The sequence below is a fragment of the Neoarius graeffei genome, chromosome 1 (assembly GCF_027579695.1).
Source record: "Neoarius graeffei isolate fNeoGra1 chromosome 1, fNeoGra1.pri, whole genome shotgun sequence".
Lineage (NCBI taxonomy): Eukaryota > Metazoa > Chordata > Actinopteri > Siluriformes > Ariidae > Neoarius > Neoarius graeffei.
In genome coordinates, this window is record NC_083569.1 from 70,377,860 (window position 1) to 70,400,088 (window position 22,229).

The 22,229-nt window shown below is 38.0% G+C and overlaps 1 protein-coding gene across 1 annotated transcript in view; it reads left to right on the forward strand.

The window, feature by feature from the left end:
- The window catches only part of pcxb (pyruvate carboxylase b), a 482,389-nt gene that overhangs the window by 325,978 nt on the left and 134,182 nt on the right, over nt 1–22,229 (forward strand). Inside the window, exons 10-11 of the mRNA XM_060924639.1 lie at nt 20,561–20,705; nt 20,852–20,941. Coding sequence (XP_060780622.1) covers nt 20,561–20,705; nt 20,852–20,941 — 235 coding nt within the window. The remainder of the gene's footprint in view (nt 1–20,560; nt 20,706–20,851; nt 20,942–22,229) is intronic.

Sequence of the window (22,229 nt, forward strand, 5' to 3'; positions counted from 1 at the left end):
AGTGTTCGAACTATGCCGATATTTTCAGGGAGGTCCCTTTTTTCCCTTGGGGGGGGGTGCTTGCGCTTGTCTCAGAGCGTGGATCTCCAAACACATGAGAAGCCTATCTTACGCACATATCACGCGGACTCCACACCTCCACACACGCATCGCGTCTGAAGTCATAACTCATCAGGGGAAATCGTGTCCGCATTATGTTCAAAAAACAACCTCGCGTCAACAATGATACCACACGCAAGAAAAAAAAACAGTCAGGCTACTCAACACATCTGATCCACAGCAGCACCAAAGCATCACTGGAAATCATGTCAACAACCAATCTTCCATTTCAACACGTGTCAACAAACAAATGGCACCACAAACATGAACGAATCGGTCAGGCTACCGATTCCAAACCCACAGCAGACGAATAATTAAATGCATCTTATGTTAAAGCAGAATCGACCACAAAGGAAGTGTGTTGGCACTGTTGGCACACTTCCTTTCTACTAGTTTGTGTCCCCAACGGCAGCAGCAGTCGTTGTCATATCGGTTTATTTTATCTTTGATGTAAACACAACACTTTGGATATGCAAATGCTTCCCGTTACACACAATTGCTGTGTCAATAAACATCATTTTGCCAATATTTTAGAGACCATCCATCTTCTCCGTCGGTCAGCATCTGTCGGGATCCGATAAAATGATAAATCTTGCCTTGTGTGTTGATGGTTACTACATCCAGGTGCACAACAATATAATGGCATGATGGAAGTCTTGCTGAAAGTAAAAACTTTCTTTGATGGCTATATTCCTTTCGATGCTTCGCCGTCGTTCCTCGTTGTTGGCTGTGGTAGACTACTGGTAGTTCATGTCCAAAATGGTGGCCGCATTTGTCGTGACATCACGTGGGAAGGGTCTATAGGGTTTTTCATACCATGCTAAAATGGCATGAGAAAAGAAACAATGTGTGGGTTTTTTTTTCTTTTTTTTCAATTAAAAAAAACTCAGAAATTTTACAAAAGCATCTCAGGGAAATAATATAAAATAATTGAAAAGTTTATGGCATGTCCCCTTTGAAGAATGTCCCCTATTTTTTTACAACCCCAATTCCAAAAAAGGTTGGCATGCTGTGTTAAACAAATCAAAACAGAATGCAATGATTTGCAAATCCTTTTCAACCTGTAGTCAATTGAATACAATACAAAGACAAGATATTTAAATCTTCAAACTGATGAACTTTAAGGTTTTTATATAAATATACAAATATTGTAAATATACTAATGCTGAATTTGATGCCTGCAAAACATTAAAAAAAGAAGTTGGGATGGGGCATGTTTACCACTGTGTTACATCACCTTTTCTTTTAACACTCAGTAAGTGTGAAATTCTTTCCCATTCTTGTTTGACACAATTTCAGTTGCTCAACAGTCCAGGGTCTGTACTCATTCGTATTTTTTTTTCTGTATTTTGATTATTTTCTACATTGTCGAACAATATTGAAGACATTAAAACTATGAAATAACATCTGGAACATAGATGGAATTATGTGGTAAACAAAAAAGTGTTAAAAAAACAAAATATCTTTCATATTTTAGATTTTTCAAAGTAGCCTTGATGACACTTTACACACTATTGGCATTATCTTAACCAGCTTCGTGAGGTAGTCACCTGGAATGCTTTTCAATTAACAGGTGTGTCTCATCAAAAGTTAATTAGTGCAATTTCTTGCCTTCTTAATGTGTTTGAGATCAAACAGTAAATAGTAAATAATAATAACAATACAGTAAATAGCCCTATTCCACAACTGTAGTAATCCATATTATGTCAAGAATCGTTTAACTACATAAAGAGAAACAACATCCATCATTACTTTAAGACATGAATAAGTGTCTTTTATTTAATAAAAATAAAGAAATGCCATTGAATTAAAAGGTGTATCCAAACTTTTGACTGGTACTATACATTTCAAAATCCTTCTAACAAACATTGTAGTATCACACACTCCATTTGTCTCTCGCTGACAAGAAGTCATGCACAAAACAAAGGTTGAATTTGTATTGGCTGTGTATTAATTAGCAAAAATGCATCTGTGTTTATTTGAATGCATGGCTTTAATAGATCTGTAATGAGTGTTTCTATTCATATCTGTTCCATGCTCGTGTCAGATTTTACCTGCTTGCGGTTTATCAGTAACGCTGTCAGACGCGGCCCATTGTTTACAGTTATCACCACAATGATGCTACACAGACCCACCACCGTAATCACAGCACTTAGAGCTCAAACATTTTCCAATGCTTATTTTCACTCCGAACAGAAGGATCCTTGCTGTGTTCACACATGAGTGTGTGTTGACTCATTTTGTCCCTCTCTCTTTGTCTCGGTGGCAGAAGATGTTGTTGTGAGTCAAGCGGTACTTGATCAAAAGCTCATTACAGAACTGGAGAGGTGAAAAAGTGGGGGACATATAAGTTTAAAGTAGAAGGACTTCTTTTTGTTAGGTAGGAAATCACAGCAGGTTGATGATCTCGCTGCGGAAGTCATGAATTGACACCAGAGGTGAAATTTAATCCAATAGTAAAAGCACATTGATGTGAACAGCACTTAAAGGAAATGCATGGTGATGAATATGAGCATTAAGTGGATGCCTTGAATCAGGAATATACTGTATTATGGGGTTTTAAACAAGAGAACTTTCTTATCAGGGTTTTGTATTTGCTTATGGGTCATTCCACGTCAATAAACTATCTTCTTTTTACCCAACATAGGCTCTTGATTTTTTTTCCCTTATTGAGATAAGTAGAAACACTCTCAAAAAAAGCAATAAACAGAAAGGAAACCTGTGGTTACTCTCAATAACAATAATAATAATAAGTGTTTCTACTTATCTCAATAAGGGAAAAAAATCAAGAGCCTATGTTGGGTAAAAATATGTCTTCTGAAGGCCTAAACAGAGCACAGCCAAAAACTCCAATAAAATTTTGATCATCTTTGAGGGAGTGCTATGACCATGCAGGATCATCCAGACCCAAAATGACAGTTTTCCTACATACTATTCCTATTTATGTACCAGCATGCAAAATTTGAGCCTCCTACAGGGTTTAGTTCTTGAGCTATGGGCTTGTGAACTTTGACAAAAAAAAAAAAAAAGAGTCTGAACAAAATTGACACCCCCCTCCCCCAGTAAAACTGGCTGTAACATGGAAAATATACATCTTACATTCAAATAAATTTACAGTGTTTCTCCTAGGTACCATGGGTACATCTGGTGATTTTTTTTTCAGAATTTTTTGAGACCCAAGTGTGCGGGCCCCGGTTGAATTGACGTGGAATGACCCTTATTTTTAATTAGACTTTAAAAAAAATCACCATGTTAGTCTTGGTTTCCTTTTTAATAAATAGTTTATTGAGAATATTTCAAAATATTATAATTGTCAGCTCTATATTATCACAAACATCAATACAGAGGTTGACCATATAAAAATTAAATTACAAATACGGATATTTCACACAAAATTGCTTTTCTTAATCCATATATGTTATTTTTAGGCCCATTTTAATACATGTTGTACATCACCACAACAGTTCTCAATTGACAGTTTATAAAAATTAATTTTCACTAAAATGTAGACATTAACCTACGGAATATTGATCTGTTTGACAAAGGTGTTTTTGTTTCTAGTGTACACCTTTTAAACATCTTTGGGTTTTCTCAGAAGTGTGCTGAGTGCAATGTTAATTTTGCATGAGCTCTAAACTGCTAAGACCCCAGTTGTATAACTGAATTTTAATAATTTATCTGCACATTGGTACAACACTGTTTTTGGCTAGAACAGGTGTGAGGTGTAGTTTTTAAAAATGCTACAGTCTCTGTGTATTATTATTATTATTATTATTATTATTATTAGTAGTAGTAGTAGTAGTAGTAGTAGTAGCAGCGGCGGCGGCATAGTGGTGTAGTGGTTAGCACTGTCGCCTCACAGCAAGGAGGTTCTGGGTTTGAGCCTAGTGGCTGACGGGGGCCTTTCTATGTGGAGTTTGTATGTTCTCCCCGTGTCTGTGTGGGTTTCCTCTGGGTGCTCCGGTTTCCCCTACAGTCCAAAGACAGGTGGTTAGGTTAACTGGCTACTCTAAATTGTCCATAGGGGTGTGTGTGTGAATGATTGAGAGGAGAAAACCTCTATAATAATCCAGTTGAAGGCAACAGGAAACCACTACTGTAATTCTTCCCTAGAGACTTTGATGGCTGAAGCTGTCAGAGTGGCCACATCACTGCAGTGACATGCCAGATAGATAGTAGTAATGTCATTGTTGTATTATGCCATTATGATTATAATGTAAGCAAATGAGATCTCACTTGTCACTTAAATAGAGCCTTAAGAATTTTTTTTATTACAAACACTCACTGTATACAAACCATATCACTGCTCAGGGCAGTTATTTTTGGCAGGTTATATTTAATACAATTTACTAAATTAGGAAATGTGCATTATTCAGAGCTGAGTGTTTGGCCCTGATATGACTCTGACGTGTTGTTGCCATTTCAGTACCTTGGACAGCACAGATAGGAAACGCTTGGCAGAATACCAAGTGCACATGCAGAAGCATACACATACAGTGCTCAGCGTAAATGAGTACACCCCCTTTGAAAAGTAACATTTTAAACAATATCTCAATGAACACAAACAATTTCCAAAATGTTGACAAGACAAAGTTTAATATAACATCTGCTTAACTTATAACGTGAAAGTAAGGTTAATAATATAACTTAGATTACACATTTTTCAGTTTTACTCAAATTAGGGTGGTGCAAAAATGAGTACACCCCACAACAAAAACTACTACATCTAGTACTTTGTATGGCCTCCATGATTTTTAATGACAGCACCAAGTCTTCTAGGCATGGAATGAACAAGTTGGTGACATTTTGCAACATCAATCTTTTTCCATTCTTCAACAATGACCTCTTTTAGTAACTGGATGCTGGATGGAGAGTGATGCTCAACTTGTTTCTTCAGAATTCCCCATAGGTGTTCAATTGGGTTCAGATCAGGAGACATACAGTACTTGGCCACTGAGTCACTTTCACCCTGTTCTTCTTCAGAAATCCAAAAGAGGCCTTAGATGTGTGTTTAGTCATGTTGGAAAAATGCACGACGACCAAGGGCACGGAGTGATGGTAGCATCTTCTCTTTCAGTATAGAGCAATACATCTGTGAATTCATGATGCCATCAATGAAATGCAGCTCCCCGACACCAGCAGCACTCATGCAGCCCCACATAAGGACACTGCCACCACCATGTTTCACTGTAGGCACCAGGCATTTTTCTTTGTATTCCTCACCTTTGCCACGCCATACAGTTTTGAAGCCATCAGTTCCAAAAACATTTATCTTGGTCATTGTTGAAGAATGGAAAAAGATTGCATGTCGCCAACTTGTTCATTCCATGCCTAGAAGACTTGGTGCTGTCATTAAAAATCATGGAGGCCATACAAAGTACTAGATGTAGTAGTTTTTGTTGTGGGGTGTACTCATTTTTGCACCACCCTAATTTGAGTAAAACTGAAAAATGTGTAATCTAAGTTATATTATTAACCTTACTTTGTCCCGTTATAAGTTAAACAGATGTTATATTAAACTTTGTCTTGTCAACATTTTGGAAATTGTTTGTGTTCATTGAGATATTGTTTAAAATGTTACTTTTCAAAGGGGGTGTACTCATTTACGCTGAGCACTGTAGGTGTGTATCCCTGTGTAATGGGACTTTTCTATACCTAATTCTGAATTTAACTCCCACATGACTTTTATTAACTGTGGAAAAAAATGTGTTTACCCTTTCAGATTAAAATAAAAAAAAACTCGGTGAAAAAATGGCTTTTATAAAAAGTACTTTATGCACACACAAAATACATTTATCTTACTATCCTTGTGAGAACCTTCCATTGACATAATGCAGATAATTAATGCTATGCCAATGTTTATTTTCCATTTTCTCCCAAATTTGGACAGCTATCAGTTCCCATCCACCAGCTAGCTCTTTCCTTTCATAGGACGGGGGGGTGAAGGCTAACACCGAGACATGTGAAGCCAGCCAAAGGCATCTTTTAAAACTGCTGCTCAAGCTGATTCACAGGATGGCAGAGCACACACTTCAAGTAAAGCGCTACCTACTCACTTCTGTGTACATGAGTTCACAGAGGCCCATGTTTGACTAGTGTTGCTGTGAATGACAGGGGAGAAAGAGTATGCCATCCCTGACACCCAGACACTCCTGGCCATGGATGGCTTTGACATTGTTGGGTTTCAAACTCTCACAATCTCCCAGAGATCGAGAGAATGCTTTTCTTTTGTACCACTCAGGAACTCTTTTTGCACCACTCTTACTTTCTTTTAATTAAGACATTCTTGTCTATTTGGTTCCCACCAAGATATGAACCCCCCCCCCCACACACACACACACACACACACATTTGCACCTGTACATACTGAATGTACAGACTGATTTAAGACAAGTGTGTTGAGTGTAACAGCGTGGACGGTGTCTTTTTTTCTATTATTGATGTCATTTGTCAAACTCTCATTCCAACCATTAGCTCTACTTTAGTCTTCATAAGTGATGCCTGGCTTCAGTGTCGATTTAACTGCCAGCTATAGAGAGCAGGTTAAGTGCTCCAGGATGAAAAGCGCTTGAGTCTTGATCACATGTCTTCAGCTTCTGCCTCATCAGCTCTTTTCATCTGCGTCATCATATGGCTCGTCCTGCCACCATCTCCTGCTTTCTTCTCATTTCCTTTTTTAACAGCCTCACTTTCTCAGCCATTTTCCTGTCCTCATTACAACAGCTGCTTTCTTTGTTCAAGGTGGATGTGACCGGGCAATATAGAAAAAAAATTACATTCAACCTCGTGCAAATCTAAAGCAATCTCCAGCACATGTGTGATCTGTGTACATGTCATATCTGGAAATAAACATACTATATGTCTATAGGACTAGGTGTGTGTGTGTGTGTGTGTGTGTGCATGCACACTTTGTTTTTACTATGCAGTCTGTACTTTGGGTCTTCTTAACATATCCATAAGCATTGCATAAATCTTTTATGAAGCAATACTGGCAAATTTATGTCTTATGTAAAAGGGTGGCATGGTGATGTAGTGGTTAACACTGTTGCCTCACAGCAAGAAGGTTCTGGGTTTGAGCCCAGTGGCCGACAGGGGCCTTTCTGTGTGGAGTTTGCATGTTCTCCCCGTGTCTGCGTGGGTTTCCTCTGGGTGCTCCAGTTTCCCCCACAGTCCAAAGACATGCAGTTAGGTTAACATGAGGCAGCCGTGACCTGAGGTTCAGTTGAAGTGCTCTTGAGCAAGGCACCTAACCCCCCCAATTGCTCTGGGTATGTGTGTGTGCTCATTGCTCACTTGTGTGTGTTCACTGCTTCAGATGGGTTAAAGGCAGAGGAGGAATGTCTCTTTGCTTGCGTGTACGTGTGATAAAGGCATCTTGTCTTGTTAAAACTCCTTGATCGTCAAACATATGACCTATAATGATCGTGTTTTGGAGTGTGTTTAAAGGGGAACTGAAGGCAAATTTTTTATTATCAAAATTCTATTTCTCATTTTATTAAATACAGGAATGCATTTTTGATGACTATTTTGTCACTGCTATAGCAAGTTATGAGTGTTTGAAATATGCTCTGTAATATATCAGTCCATACGTCAAAGCGATGGCTGTAAACGAGATTCGCTGAGACCTGTGCGAGACATCGTAGGACGGAAGTAAAACGTACAGCAGAAATCAAAGTGACCGACATCTGCCGACGTTGTCAAAAGATGTGCGCGCCCTCTTTCAAATGCTGATGTAATCAAGTCGGGAGTTTTGTTTGTTTTGATAGCAATCAGGAAAGTTTGAAAAAAGTAGGCAGTAATCGTCATTTAAACTCGTTTTTGTGCAATATTTCAATGGATAACAGTTTTCAAAATGGCGGCACTGACACCTGGCTGACACTTCACGTTTCGAAGTCTCACACAAGTCTCGTAAAGATCACGCGGATAAATGACGCCTGCTGTGGACCAAACGAACTAAATTCAACACGGCTAAAAACCAAATAGGCCGATAAGTATAATATTTAATTGCAATTAGTTGCCAATACAAGTCACGATATAAGGTTACTAAAACTGAAAACGTAATTGAATAACACGTTAATTAAGAAATAAAGCAAGTTTAAAAACGACTTCCCTTTTAATATATCTACTTTTTACTGAAACATCTTCTCTTCAGCTGAAGTGCCGGTGGTTTGTTTCCATTGAAAGCTCTTATGAATCACTGCTCCCATACAACTCTTCTTATTTATGAAGTCCATATCCAGCCTAATGAATAATTATAATCCCTTCAATCTACAAAGGTAATAAAATTAACATTTGTAACCCTGCTTTAAGGCACTATGTATAACCTGTATGCTAGATGTCCTGAATGTGCAAATTGTTATTCTGCATAATGATTAAAAAATTCAGCAAAACTCTCAATTAGTTGGCATGTAATGTGCCATAAATCAAGAAAACATCCCATAAGGATAATCGAGAGCTGTTCTCTCTTCTCTCATTCCTGTAAAGACAGTCGCATAAAATTGCTAATGATTTTGAGTATAAGTGGGTCATAAATTCTCCAACATTTCTTCATAAAAGATTTATTCATAGCTTATAAATGTGTTCCAAAGGCCCTATGTAGATATGTTTTACATACAGTGTTCGCAGTGATGATATTGCTGTTTTCTAGTTAGAATGTTTGTTGAATTCTGTCCGCAGTTCAGGCAGTGAGGACACACCAACTGGGAGTTGACAGGCTGCTTTTCATGGTTTGATTCATGTCCAAACAAAAGCTAAACTTTCTGTGTGTGTGTGTGTGTGTGTGTGTGTGTGTGTGTGTGTGTGTGTGTGTGTGTGTGTGTGTAGATATCAGCCTTGTGTCAGTACACAAGACTGTTTCTTTGTTTTCAAAACTGCTGAGCACATCTCCTTGCATCTGTCTAGTGCACTGGTGGATCTTCCATAGGGGTAGGTTGGGCAGAGCCTGAACGTTTATATCAGCCGTTCAACAAATATTAGTCTTCAAGTTCTCATAATCCCATACATTTAACAGTTATTCCACAAAATAGAGTCGTGCATGAGCTGATAGCTGATGAGGCGCGTAGTGCTGAGTTGGCTATAAGCCATGTATGATGAGATTGAATGGAAAACCTGTTTTATTCTGTCCATATTCACTGGATTTTGAGAAACAGAGCATTTTTACTTTTATTTTTTGCAAATTCGATAAATAAAAACTTAATACAAAATGTCCGACTTCATTTACGACATCATTTCCACTTAGAATGTAAACAAACCAGTGAAATGACAGGAGCAATTTGTGAAAAATTCTATAATAATAATAATCTCATCTCATTATCTCTAGCCGCTTTATCCTGTTCTACAGGGTCGCAGGCAAGCTGGAGCCTATCCCAGCTGACTACGGGCGAAAGGCGGGGTACACCCTGGACAAGTCGCCAGGTCATCACAGGGCTGACACATAGACACAGACAACCATTCACACTCACATTCACACCTACGGTCAATTTAGAGTCACCAGTTAACCTAACCTGCATGTCTTTGGACTGTGGGGGAAACCGGAGCACCCGGAGGAAACCCACGCGGACACGGAGAGAACATGCAAACTCCACACAGAAAGGCCCTCGTCAGCCACTGGGCTCGAACCCAGAACCTTCTTGCTGTGAGGCGACAGCACTAACCACTACACCACCGTGCCGCCCCATTATTATTATTATTATTATTATTATTATTATTATTGAAAATTTTTTAAAAATATGTTCTTACCATCAAATACTTTTATTCCATATTTTGGGAGGTTTTCTTTTCAAGTAGAGTTTTTATTTCATCCTCGGTTGGTTCAGCAACATGCTCCGCCATTTTGTTTTTCTTGACTCATGGTATATGAGCTAATATCCTAGTAGTAGAGTAGCCAATCCGAGCACACGATTGCTCATATCCAGTGAACGTGGATAGGATAAATTAAATTATTTTAAACTGCTAATTACTTGTTTTGAGTGACCAATGATTTACAGTACAATGCTATTTGAGGGACATAAGCAGATCTCCCATTGATTGTGTTGAAGCGTGCTCACTGCCCCACATAGCTTCCATAAAATTATTATTGTCCCTATAGTGTTCAAAATTGGGAACTGCAACAAATGCTGAACAGGTTTGTAGGGGCAGCATTTTCTCTGCCCCATGCTCGCTTTTCAGTGCAGGAGCAGTGAACAGCAGTGGTGGAATGTAACTAAGTACATTTTACTCAAGTACTGTACTTAATAAAGTACTTGCATTTCCATTTTATGCAACTTTGTGCTTCTACTCCATGAAATCTCAGATGCAAATATTATACCTTTTACTCCACTACATTTGTCTGACAGCTGTAGTTACTTTAAAGATGACAATTTTTCATCCCCTTCCTGTCCACTGAAAACCATGTATCTCCAAATATGTTGATTTTGAATTTGAATATGTGTGATAAACTGAAGGATTAAGAGTTTCTTTGTGGTTTGAGAAAACTGTCCTATTGCTTCAGTAAAATAAATGCTTTAAAAACCCTCTTGGATTCACTGGAACAGCATCATCACAAAGCTGAAAGCAGGGCTGTTTTTCTGAGCATGTGAAAAGCCGGCTGTTCAGAGATGCCTAGTTCCCAAGGACAGCGATGTGACAAACATCTGATGATTTGATAGAATATGATACTTTGCTGAAGATTAAACCACCCAACACTATATAAAAGTACTTAAAATGAGCTCAACCTTCGACAACTACTGCGGTAAAATGGAGCATACGGTACACATTAATGCAGCAGTAATATTAATTCAAACACACCAATTATAAAAGTAAAACGCTGACAGGAACCATTTTTCTGCAGAATGAGTAGTTTTACTATTGATACTTTCAGTACATTTTGTTGATAATACTTGTGTACTTTTACGTTAGTAAGGTTTTGAATGCAGGGCTTTTACTTGTAGCGGATTATTTTATCCATCCTTCCATCCATTATCTGTAGCCGCTTATCCTGTGCAGGATCACGGGCAACCTGGAGCCTATCCCAGCTGACTGTGGGTGAGAGGTGGGGTACACCCTGGACAAGTCGCCAGGTCATCGCAGGGTTAGTGTTGGATTATTCAGTGGTGGATTATTTTAGCTGTGTAATATTGCTTAAGTAAAGAATCTGAATACTTCTTCCACCACTGATGAACAGACAGTCAAAAGAGAACTGAAGGCAAATTTTTTATTATCAAAATTCTATTTATCTAATTTTATTAAATATAGGAATGCCTTTTTGAGAGCTATTTTGTCACTGCTGTAGCAAGTTATGAGTGTTTGAAATATGCTCTGTAATAGATCAGTCCATATGTCAAAGCAATGGCCGTAAACGAGATTCGTTGAGACCTGTGCGAGACATCGTAGGACGGAAGTAAAACGTACAGCGGAAATCAAAGCAACCGACATCTGCCGACGTTGTCAAAAGACGCGCATGCCCTCTTTTGAATGCTGAAAGCCGGAAGTTTTGTTTGTTTTGATAGCAATCAGGAAAGTTTGAAAAAAGTAGGCAGTAATCGTCATTTAAATTTGTTTTTGTGCAATATTTCATTTGGAAAACAGTTTTCAAAATGGCGGCACGGACACCTGGCTGACACTTCACATTTCAAATTCTCGCACAAGTCTCGTGAAGATCGTGCGGATAAGTGACGCCTGCCGTGGACCAAACGAACTATATTCAATACGGCTAAAAACCGAATAGGCCGATAAGTATAATATTTAATTGCAATTAGTTGCCAATACGAGTCACGATATAAGGTTACTAAAACCGAAAACGTAATTGAATAACACATTAATTAAGACATAAAGCAAGTTTAAAAATGACTTCAGTTATCCTTTAATGACACACAAAAAGCCAAAATGTACTCGTGCATTTTGAAACTCATTTTCATTGAAAACATATGAAACTCAATGCTGGCTGCATGTTGTCAACTCTCAACTGTCTTTTATGGGATTACTTTAAAAATTCACAAGATTGTAGCCTATAGCATAAAACAAGTGTGTTAGCCTCAACACTTAATTTCATTTGATACCTCACCATTATTAATGTTGGTTTGCCCCACCAAATTTATGGTCACAAGCTAGTGCAGCATTAGAGGATGCCCCCACTGTCATTCTGTGTAACTGAGTTTTTAGTTATTATTCCATTTAACCTTATACCCTTATTTTATTGGCTCAACTGCAAAATAATGACCTTCCGAACTCCGTGTGTGTGTGTGTGTGTGAGGGGGGTGGTACAGCCTATGGGTAGGTGCACACTATTGAACTTGTAGATAATGATGGTATTGATTTGTACCTTCTGGTTAATGCTAAAACCTCATGCAAGATCTCATCTGTGTGTTCGTGTGACCTTGCTTGAATGCCTTCTGGTTTTTAATTTTTTTAAAAATTCCATGTTTGTTCATTTGTACCATAATGGAAAACCAAAGAGAACAATAGGTCCTCCTTCTAAAAGGCCTGATTCTATAAACACAAGCCATTCCCAGTCTTCTGGTGCTTCTGCTGTCTTTTTGCACTTTACCTTTATTTCACAAACACATTTATTTTCATCTGTGTTCAAACATGCCCTATTTTTTCTAGCAAGATGGAAATCTGCTACTGTTTGAATATTTTTGCATCACTACCAAAATGCCTTCTTTTTCCACCACCACATATATTTTCCCAAAAACCTTTCATTTTAACATGAATATGGGTCAAGAAGGTGAAATGCAAAATTTCCATTCAGAAATGCATTTAATGCAACGTTTCTAATGTCAAATTGTTCAAATAATGTCACAGTAAAGACACAAATTCATCTTTTGTGTTTTCTTAAGACGAAGTTTTTAAGAATGTTGCATGTTGAGCTTTTAGGTTGTTAGATATCCCTGGCTAATTTTTTTTATATTTTTCTCACATACAGTACACTAATGTGCTAGTTTCTCAACTTCAAAATAGATAACTAAACAAGTGTTGCCAGGCAAAATGAACCTCGCCCGGCAACACTTATTTTATACCTATGTGTTGATAATGGTAATATTTCTCAGTCATCAGCTGTCAGGTTATAGTCCTACGAAAATCCATGACCTTGAGCTTGACATTTCAGAATCATTCAAGGTCAAAGATCATGGTGCCAAATGGAAGCCCATATGGCACTTCCTATAAGTTGATAACAGTAAATATCTGTCTACCATCAACCGTTTTGAAGTTACAGCCCTCTGAAAAACTGTGACCTTGAGTTTGACCTTTCGAGGTCACTCAAGGTCAAAGATCATTGTGCCAAATGAAAGGCCATATGGGAGTTCCTATATGCTCATAATAGTAAACATCTGTCTATTGGCAACCATTTTTGAGTTATAATGGGAAAATGTTATTTTGACCGAAAGGTTGACCTTGACCTTCACCTTGACCCGATAACCCCCAAAATTTATTCAGATAATTCAGGGGCATAGCTGGGGGGATCCTGGGGTGCCCAGGACCCCCCCCCCCCCCTTGTCAGACCATACATTTTTTCAATAGCCACATAAGAATATTAGAAAAGTGCCCACTGTAATTTTTCTAACATTTTTTTTTTAACTAGATTGTCACCGCAGCCTCATTAGGGTTTCTATAACCTTGTATGGACTTCCTGTGGTTTGGACGCGAAAACCCAGTTCTGCGCAAGCACAACACGATCGCAGTAGAAAGCATGGTCAAGCTGCCAGTGTAGCTGCAGTCTTTTAGTTGCGAATTATGAGTATTTCCTCTTGTGTTAATAATTCGCCATGTCAAAACAAGCGAAACTTTCCTCCTTCTTTCGACATGAAAAGAGGTAAGCAATTTATTATATATATTTTTTTTTTCCATCAAAGTTGCATTTTGTGGCTTCAAAGCTAAGTTTTTGTGTGCCGTTTTAAGAACACAACATCAAGAAAATGTGGAAGAAACAGCAATAATGGAAGAGCTGGTTTCTAAGCTACTAAGCTATTAGCTAAGCTTAGTAAGCTACTAAGCTATTCTAGTACTAAGTCAATTTTTTTTTATCTGCATCGGTTGACTAGGGTAAGATGTCGAGCCGCTATCCATACACTGTCGGATAAAGCTGATTTGGCCTAATCATTGTCCGACATCTCAACAGCTCACAACATGAGATGAAAGAATGACGCAAAGTCCGCGTTATTTTCTCAAATGTATTCAATGTATTTTTTTCATTTACAAACCTGCGGGTATGTACTCAGGCTGCCAGTCAGTGTGTGACACCCCCCCCCCCCCCTTGAAAAATCCTAGCTATGCCCCTGTAATCTATGGACCATTGCCCACCTACCCTGAAAATTTGAAGTCAATTGGTGCAACCGTCTACTGTAGATGCTAGATTGTTAACAGATAGACGCACAAATAAACCTCACTGATTACAATACCATGCCCTGCTTACTCTGTCATGAGTGAGGTAAAAACATAGCATGCGTATGTTACAGGTCAGAACTGTAGGTCAGGTGGGATTTTTCAACCTAGGTGGGCTTTTTTTAACCCAGTTCATAATTTGCTACTTGTATTAAGGAGACTTATTATACCTAGGGTTGGGTTTAGGGTTCGGATTTGGGAAGACTTTGTATTTTAAACTACTTGATGACATAATAAGACTGGACTCATGAATAAATTCAAAAATATAGATCACTCCTTCCAGTGCAATTGTTGCTGGTCTAATGGTTAAGGTGCTGGGTTAAGAATTAGAAGGCTCTGAGTACAAATCCTGGTTAAAGATGAAAAAATATATATTTTTTAAAAAATGATAATTAGATAGATAAGGACAGACAAACAAGAGAAAATACTTGGTAGGTGTTGACAGAGAGGAAATGGATGGAAGAAAGCGAGACAAAAGAACTGATGGAGAATCCCTTTTAAGAATCTTAGATCATCCAAAATCTTGCAGAGGTTGGAAATTATGAACTAGGTTAAAAAAAATTTAACCCAGGTCAAAAAAAATCACCTAGGTTGAATTTTTTTTTTATTTGTAACACACACATCTCTCTCACACATTGACTCTTACACAGTTACATATTGGAAAATGCAAATGCAGTCACAGATTTTCATGAAAAATCAAGCAAGCCATTCCAAAACAGTAATTAGAGTTCACAAAACAGGCAAAGGTCATGTGATCTGCAAGCAACATTAAACAGCATGATCCAACACTCCAGAAACGGGAACATAGCAAATATCAAAGACCATAAATACACAGACAGATTAGACAGACTTGGTAAGTCAGACTCTAGGGACCCTGAGTGTTACTTGACACTGAGTGTGTGTCAGGAGAGTCTTTAAATAGTCTCTGGTGATTGTGCATGATGTGACATAAGTGTATGTGTGACCTAGAAGTCTGGTGAACGTGAACGTGACTGCTGTCAGGATTCATATTCTGTGGCAGCCATGTTTGTATGCTGTGGTGGATTCCGGGGAACAGAGTCCAAAGTGGAATCCAGGCTGAATGTGAGACAAAAGCAAAACATAATTCAGAAAAGTATTTATTCATGGAGTGGACTGTAGTGATCCAGTGTGTAACAGAGGTGTCCGATGTGTAGTATAATATAATGTACCTTTTGATATTAAAGGTGACATATTATGAAAAATCACTTTCAGTGCTTGTGCACATATATTTGGGTATCTGGAAACATGTCAACTAAAGCGTTCGTACGGTGTAATAGGTGTTTGAGCAACGTTCCTGCTGCGCCACTGCTGCATAGCTTTCGTTTTTATGTGACATATGTGTGATGTATCAAAGCTGCTACATATGTGCTACGGATTTTTAAGTGCATACAAGGAGATAGTGTTACGCATCCGAGAGTATTAGCTACATAAGCTGGCAATGCTGTGACGTTCCTTTCTTACTGACACGTATCTTGATATGCCATACATACGCAAGGCTTCAACGCCAATGTGTGACACAAGCATTGAAAACATTATTATATCAGTAAAATATATATGTGTAGGAAAGTCTCATCTCATTATCTGTAGCCGCTTTATCCTGTTCTACAGTCACCAGGTTATCGCAGGGCTGACACATAGACACAGACAACCATTCACACTCACATTCACACCTACGGTCAGTTTAGAGTCACCAGTTAACCTAACCTGCATGTCTTTGGACTGTGGGGGAAACCGGAGCACCCGGAGGAAACCCACGCGGACACGGGGAGAACGTGCAAACTCCGCACAGAAAGGTCCTCGCCGGCCCCGGGGCTCGAACCCGGACCTTCTTGCTGTGAGGCGACAGCGCTAACCACTACACCACCGTGCCGCCCGGGAACTGGGTCAACTTGTAAAAAAAAAAGGGTATGTCACCTTTAAGTTCGAATAGTTTATTGCACTGTGGTAAATATTCCATCATAAGTACTGATATATCACTTGGCATTTGGGTGTGAATGACATCAGCATCATGTGTCATCATTAGTCAGAGAAATAAGTAGACAGAAGGAAAGTCAGCATGGCCTCTAAATTCTGAAGGGTTTGTTCAAACACAAGATTAAGTGATCAGACTTGTCTGAGCTTGCACACTGGTGCATTGACACTAAATCAAGCATTCCTGTTTGGCATCACAGACATGAATAATCCTTCAAAACAAGAAAAAAAGTTATATGTAATACTGTATCTACAATATAATATAAATACAGAGCCGTCCACAATTATTGGCACCCCTTGTAAAGATTAGTAAAAAAGGGTTAGAAAAAATCTACCTTTTGGTGAAGTTGCTTCATTTCACACTGAAGAATTGAGAACACCCAAACCTTTAATTGAAGTAAATTTATTCAAAGAAAATCACATCTCTCATCAAGAAATAATTATTTTCAACAAAAACGTCACTATTATTGGCACCCCTTGCATTTAATACTCTGTACAACCTCCCTTTGTCAGCAAAACAGCACTGAGTCTCCTGTAACATTTTATAAGGTCAGAGATACAGAGCAGGGCATCGGAGACCGTTCCTCTTTACACAATCTCTCCACATCATCCAGGGTCCTCGGCCCTCTCTTGTGCGCTCTCCTCTTCAGCTCAGCCCACAAGTTTTCAATGGGGTTCAGGTCAGGGGACTGAGATGGCCAGGGCAGAAGCTTGATTCTGTAGTCAGTGAACTATTTTTGTGTTGATTTGGACACGTGCTTCAGCTCATTGTCCTACTGGAAGATCCAATGACGACCCAGTTTTAGTTTCCTAGCAGAAGCAGGCAGATTGTGATTTAACAGATTTTGTACAGAGTATTAAATGCAGGGGTGCCAATAATAGTGACGTGTTTTTGATGAAAATAAGTAGTTCTTGATGAGGGATTTGTTTTTCTCTGAATAAATTCATTTTAATCAAAGGTTGGCTTTTTACTTCACCAACAGGTGGATTTTTTTCTAATCCTTTTTACTAATCTTTACAAGGTGTACCAATAATCATAGAGAACACTGTATAATATGAAATACCGAAATGACTTTATTCTAGACACAGAGATGTTTCCTGTGCAATTTTAACAAAGAATAAAATAATGGAAATAAAAGTGCAAAAAAAAACCCCACTGAAACAGCCTTGTATGTATTTTATTTTATTATAGTTACAACTCCTGTTTTATTCTCTATCTATTTATACAATGGAAAGACATGTAGTGTATTTAAAATACAATTCAAGTTTGTTTTTCCTTCATTCATATCTTTGGACCAATAAAAATTTTCATTTGTTCATCTTCACTAATGCTTCATCCTGGTCAGGGTTGCAGTGGATCCAGGGATGATCTCAGGAACACTGGGCATGAGGTGATAATATGAATGGGACCATGTGGGAATGAAGTGGATGATATGCACACACATTCACACACTCATTCACACCTACTGGCATGTTTCTTGGAGGTGGAGTACCTGGAGGAAACTCATACAAGCAAAAGGAGAGCATGTGAAACTCCACACAGACAGTAACCTGAGCTCAGGATAGAACTGATGACCCTCCTTGAAGCTGTAGGAGTTTCAGTTCATTTTAATTCTTAATAGTCTGGATGTAATGGAGATGACTTTATGTAGATCTGCTTTGGCTTGAATATTAATCTAATATTAATCTAATATTAATATAATACTCAATACTGTTGCAGTGCAAAACGTGTGCATATTTCACAATAAAACAATACAAAATCTCTATTAAAAAGGCATTTGGGGGATTTTTTTTACAGTAAACTGCTATAAATAACAAAAGTACACATCAACTATATCAGGGATTCTCAACCTTTTCTGCTTTAATGCCCACCTATTCAAACTTGTACCAAGTTGAGGCCGAAGAAAAAAGATCCCAAATTATTTTGCCTCATCTATTCTATTAGAATCTAACAATCTACTGTAAAGTGTATTAATGGGATGCAACATCACTCCCTGTTACAGATGGGAATTAAATAAATGCAATAAAAACAATATTTTAGATTGTAGGTATTGTATTTAAAACTGTATGGATGTGCTAGAAGCCAGCATAAACCCATGCGTGCATGGTGTTCTCAGTCAAAAGGGATTAATGATCCAAAAGTGGAGTCTGGTCAATTAACACAAGAACTTATTGCCATGTTTGTGTTCAGCAAACAAGCAAGTTATTAAAACCAAGAAGTACACTCAAAAGAAGTGGATACAGAAACCACTCAATGGGATTAGATCCTTACACATTAACACCGAAGGATTTTTCCTATGAAGGAAAAATTTATGAGCTAAATTTGATATTAGTAGAATAAAATTTGATCCCATTGTAGCTGTAACTAAATACAAAGACAAAATTATGCATATTATTACTTAACCTAATGTGAAGACAATTAACAGATAATCGACAGATTTTAAGGGGTTTTTTTTGTAAAGGTTGTATATATTTTTAGTCTTTTATATTTGTAATTATTTGTATCTGTACATGCACAACCCCACCAGCTCTGCTGATCAACTTACCATGTTTAAAGTTATTCATTCATTCATTATGAGTTGGAAAATTATCCATCCATTAAGTTCCCCAACATCTCAAACTACCTGGTGCTGCAGGCATCGTTCTACACAGACAAACAGATGAAAACCTGGAAAAGCATGGAGGAGTACAACTTTTTATATGTGGCTGGGTTAAAGAGCTGGGGATCAGGACACTACAAGATAAATCCTGGATCATTTTTGCCCGAGTAAGGAGGAATTTCTGGGCTTTTTGTCCTCATCTTTGTGATGGTTGGTAGGATGCTACAAGTTTTGGTATTGGATGTAAACAAACTACAGCCGCTTGATTCTCAATCCTCCCTGCTCTTCTCTTCCAGCAGGCATCACAGATCCATATAATTTACCCACAAGTGTATTTATTTATAGTGCTCTCTCTCTCTCTCTCTCTCTCTCTCTCTCTGTGTGTGTGTGCATGCGCGGGTTAAATGTAGAGGAGGAATGTGACAAAATAAAGGCTTGTTCATCTTAATTTACCCACAAATGTATTTATTACACTTGAAAAGTATACAGCAAACCAGCTACCGGATTTGGGACACAGCGGCATCCTGAACTAGTATTTGGCTTAAAACTTGAAAAAATTTTGCGGCCCATTAGATGGCACTTCGTGGTCCATTCCCAGTGGTTGAGAAACGCTGGCCGAGATCATATTTTAGTCACAGATAATAGTAAGAAAAATGTTTCTGTAGATCCATGCCTTTTTTTTTCTCAATTGATCAGTTGCCCACATCACACATTCCTCAGGGTTAGTGTGAAGGTGAGAGATAGCAGAGTGAGTGACGCTGTACTGCAGCCTCTCCACAGCAGTGTAGAGTTAAGGCTCTATGATACACAGTGTTTAAAGGATTCATGGTGTCATCTCAACTTCAGTCTGGAGTTGGGAGAGTTTTATGTTCATGCCAATTCTTCATCAGCTCTTGGAGACATGCCGTACATATAGTGGAATTGTACAGTGTTCAGTGGAGAAAGAAACAATGATTTTGTGTATTTGGTGAACTGTGAAGGGATTAAAACTTGGTAAATTGTGATTATGGACCTGAAGGACCTGATTGGTTAATGACATATTTCTTAATTCTTTATAGCATGTTGGCATGGTTAGGCTTTGGATGAAAAAAAACCCAAAACAATAAGTGATCATCTAAGAAGCAAAAAGTTTGTCTTGAATGATCATTTCTAGAGCATGCAGTGAATAATTTTGAAAGTGTGCTTTTGGATTCCTTAATGTTTACTTGATTTATATTTACTTCTGCGAGTTGCGTTACACCTGTGCTCTAATGACTTTGCACATTAACATGCATAGTGTGTGTGCGTGTGTGTTTGCTCATGCAGATGATCTGGTTTGGGAACACGTACACAATTTCTTAGATAGCTTTTAGTACAACATGTGGCATTACTTCAGAGAATCAGCCTCTTGGGACTAAGTGCTCAGGCCCATTATGCAAATTTTATCTGAATATTGAATAGTATGTGTCAGTGTGTCCAGGTGTGTACAAGTTTACAATTCTCTCTCTCTTTTTTTTTTCTTCTCCATTCAGACAAACATTCCCTTCCTGCAGAATGTTTTGGGTAATAATCAGTTTTTGCACAGCACAGTGGACACACAGTTTATCGATGAGAATCAGGACCTGTTCAACCTCAAACCCACACAGAACCGTGCACAGAAACTCCTGCATTACCTGGGTTAGTGAGCATGGATTTATTAGCATCATATTGTTTTCTAAAATGCAAAAAATTATTCTCTATTGTCACTAAATGTATTTACTTGTAGGTGTGTGTGTCTGTTTGTGTGTGATTATTAAGCATATGTTTGGACATGTTTTCTGCAGGACATGTGATGGTAAATGGGCCAACAACACCAATCCCAGTGAAAGCCAAGCCTTCTACCACAGACCCGGTCATTCCTCCTGTCCCTCTTGGTATGAACGCATGCGCGCACACACACACACACACACACACACACACACACACACACACACACAGAGTTTTCTGACTGTACTGTACATGAGGAGGAGTCACATACAGTCATAATCCATAAAATTTTAAAATAATCAAAACCAGATTATTCTGGTTGAAGTTGTTTGATTATAATTGTGTATTGTGGACTTCTCTCACACTTTGAGATTGCTTTCAAATAGCTTATTGAGGGAGCCACCTAATAAGGGTTTTCCAAAAGTCTTTTTTTTGACCTTGCATGCACTCTTCTTTCACTGAAATGGTCTCTAACAGGTACAAAACTCTGAATGCTTTTTACTGACTTGAATATTATTTAAGGGGTACTCACTACTGTTTGTTTTATTGCTTATGTATATAAAGTTTCTCACTCAAGGCACAAAATACCAGGCGGACATTATTGTAATGCACCACCTATTCCCATTTATCAAAGCTGATAGTAATTACTGACTTTGTCATTGCATGCACTATTTAATACTAATAACAAATGGTTGTTTTTATATTAATGGCTACAGAAAGAGTATGTTCAAATAATTCATGATCAGTTACCAACGAAACCATTTGGAACATAGTTTCTGCTATAAAACACTAAAAAAAAAACCTTTGCATTTTCACTTTCTGGATTCTTCTTCTCCAGCCCTACTTTAACATCTGCAATGTGTTTAGAATTTAATTACACACATATTCCAAAACAAGCTCAAGACACATAATGTGATTAAACATGGATTTTTCATTATTGCATTGTCTCCAAATGTACCTGGTGCAAAAGACACAACTCGCATGACAATAAGTGAACAGAAATCTCACACACACACACACACACACACACACACACACTCAGGTTGGTGTAATTTAAAACAACTAATTCACAGTTATTCCACGAAATCGAGTCGTATATGAGCTGATAGCTGATGAGGCACGTAACACCAAGTTGGCTATAAGCCATGTACGACAAGATTGAGTGGAATAACTTTTATTCTATCCACATTCACTGGATTTTGAGAAGCAGAGCATTTTTATTTTTTGCAAAGTCGATCAGTAAAAATTTTATACAAAACGTCCAACAATAATTATTTCCGCTTAGAACATAAACAATTTGGTGAAATGACAGTAGCAATTTGTGAAAAATGCTATAATAATAATAATAATTCTTGAAAAATAAAAAAGATACGCTCTTACCATCAAATACTTTTATTCCATATTTTATTGCTTTTTTGTATTTTTTAGGGTTTTGTTTCGAGTAAAGTTTTTATT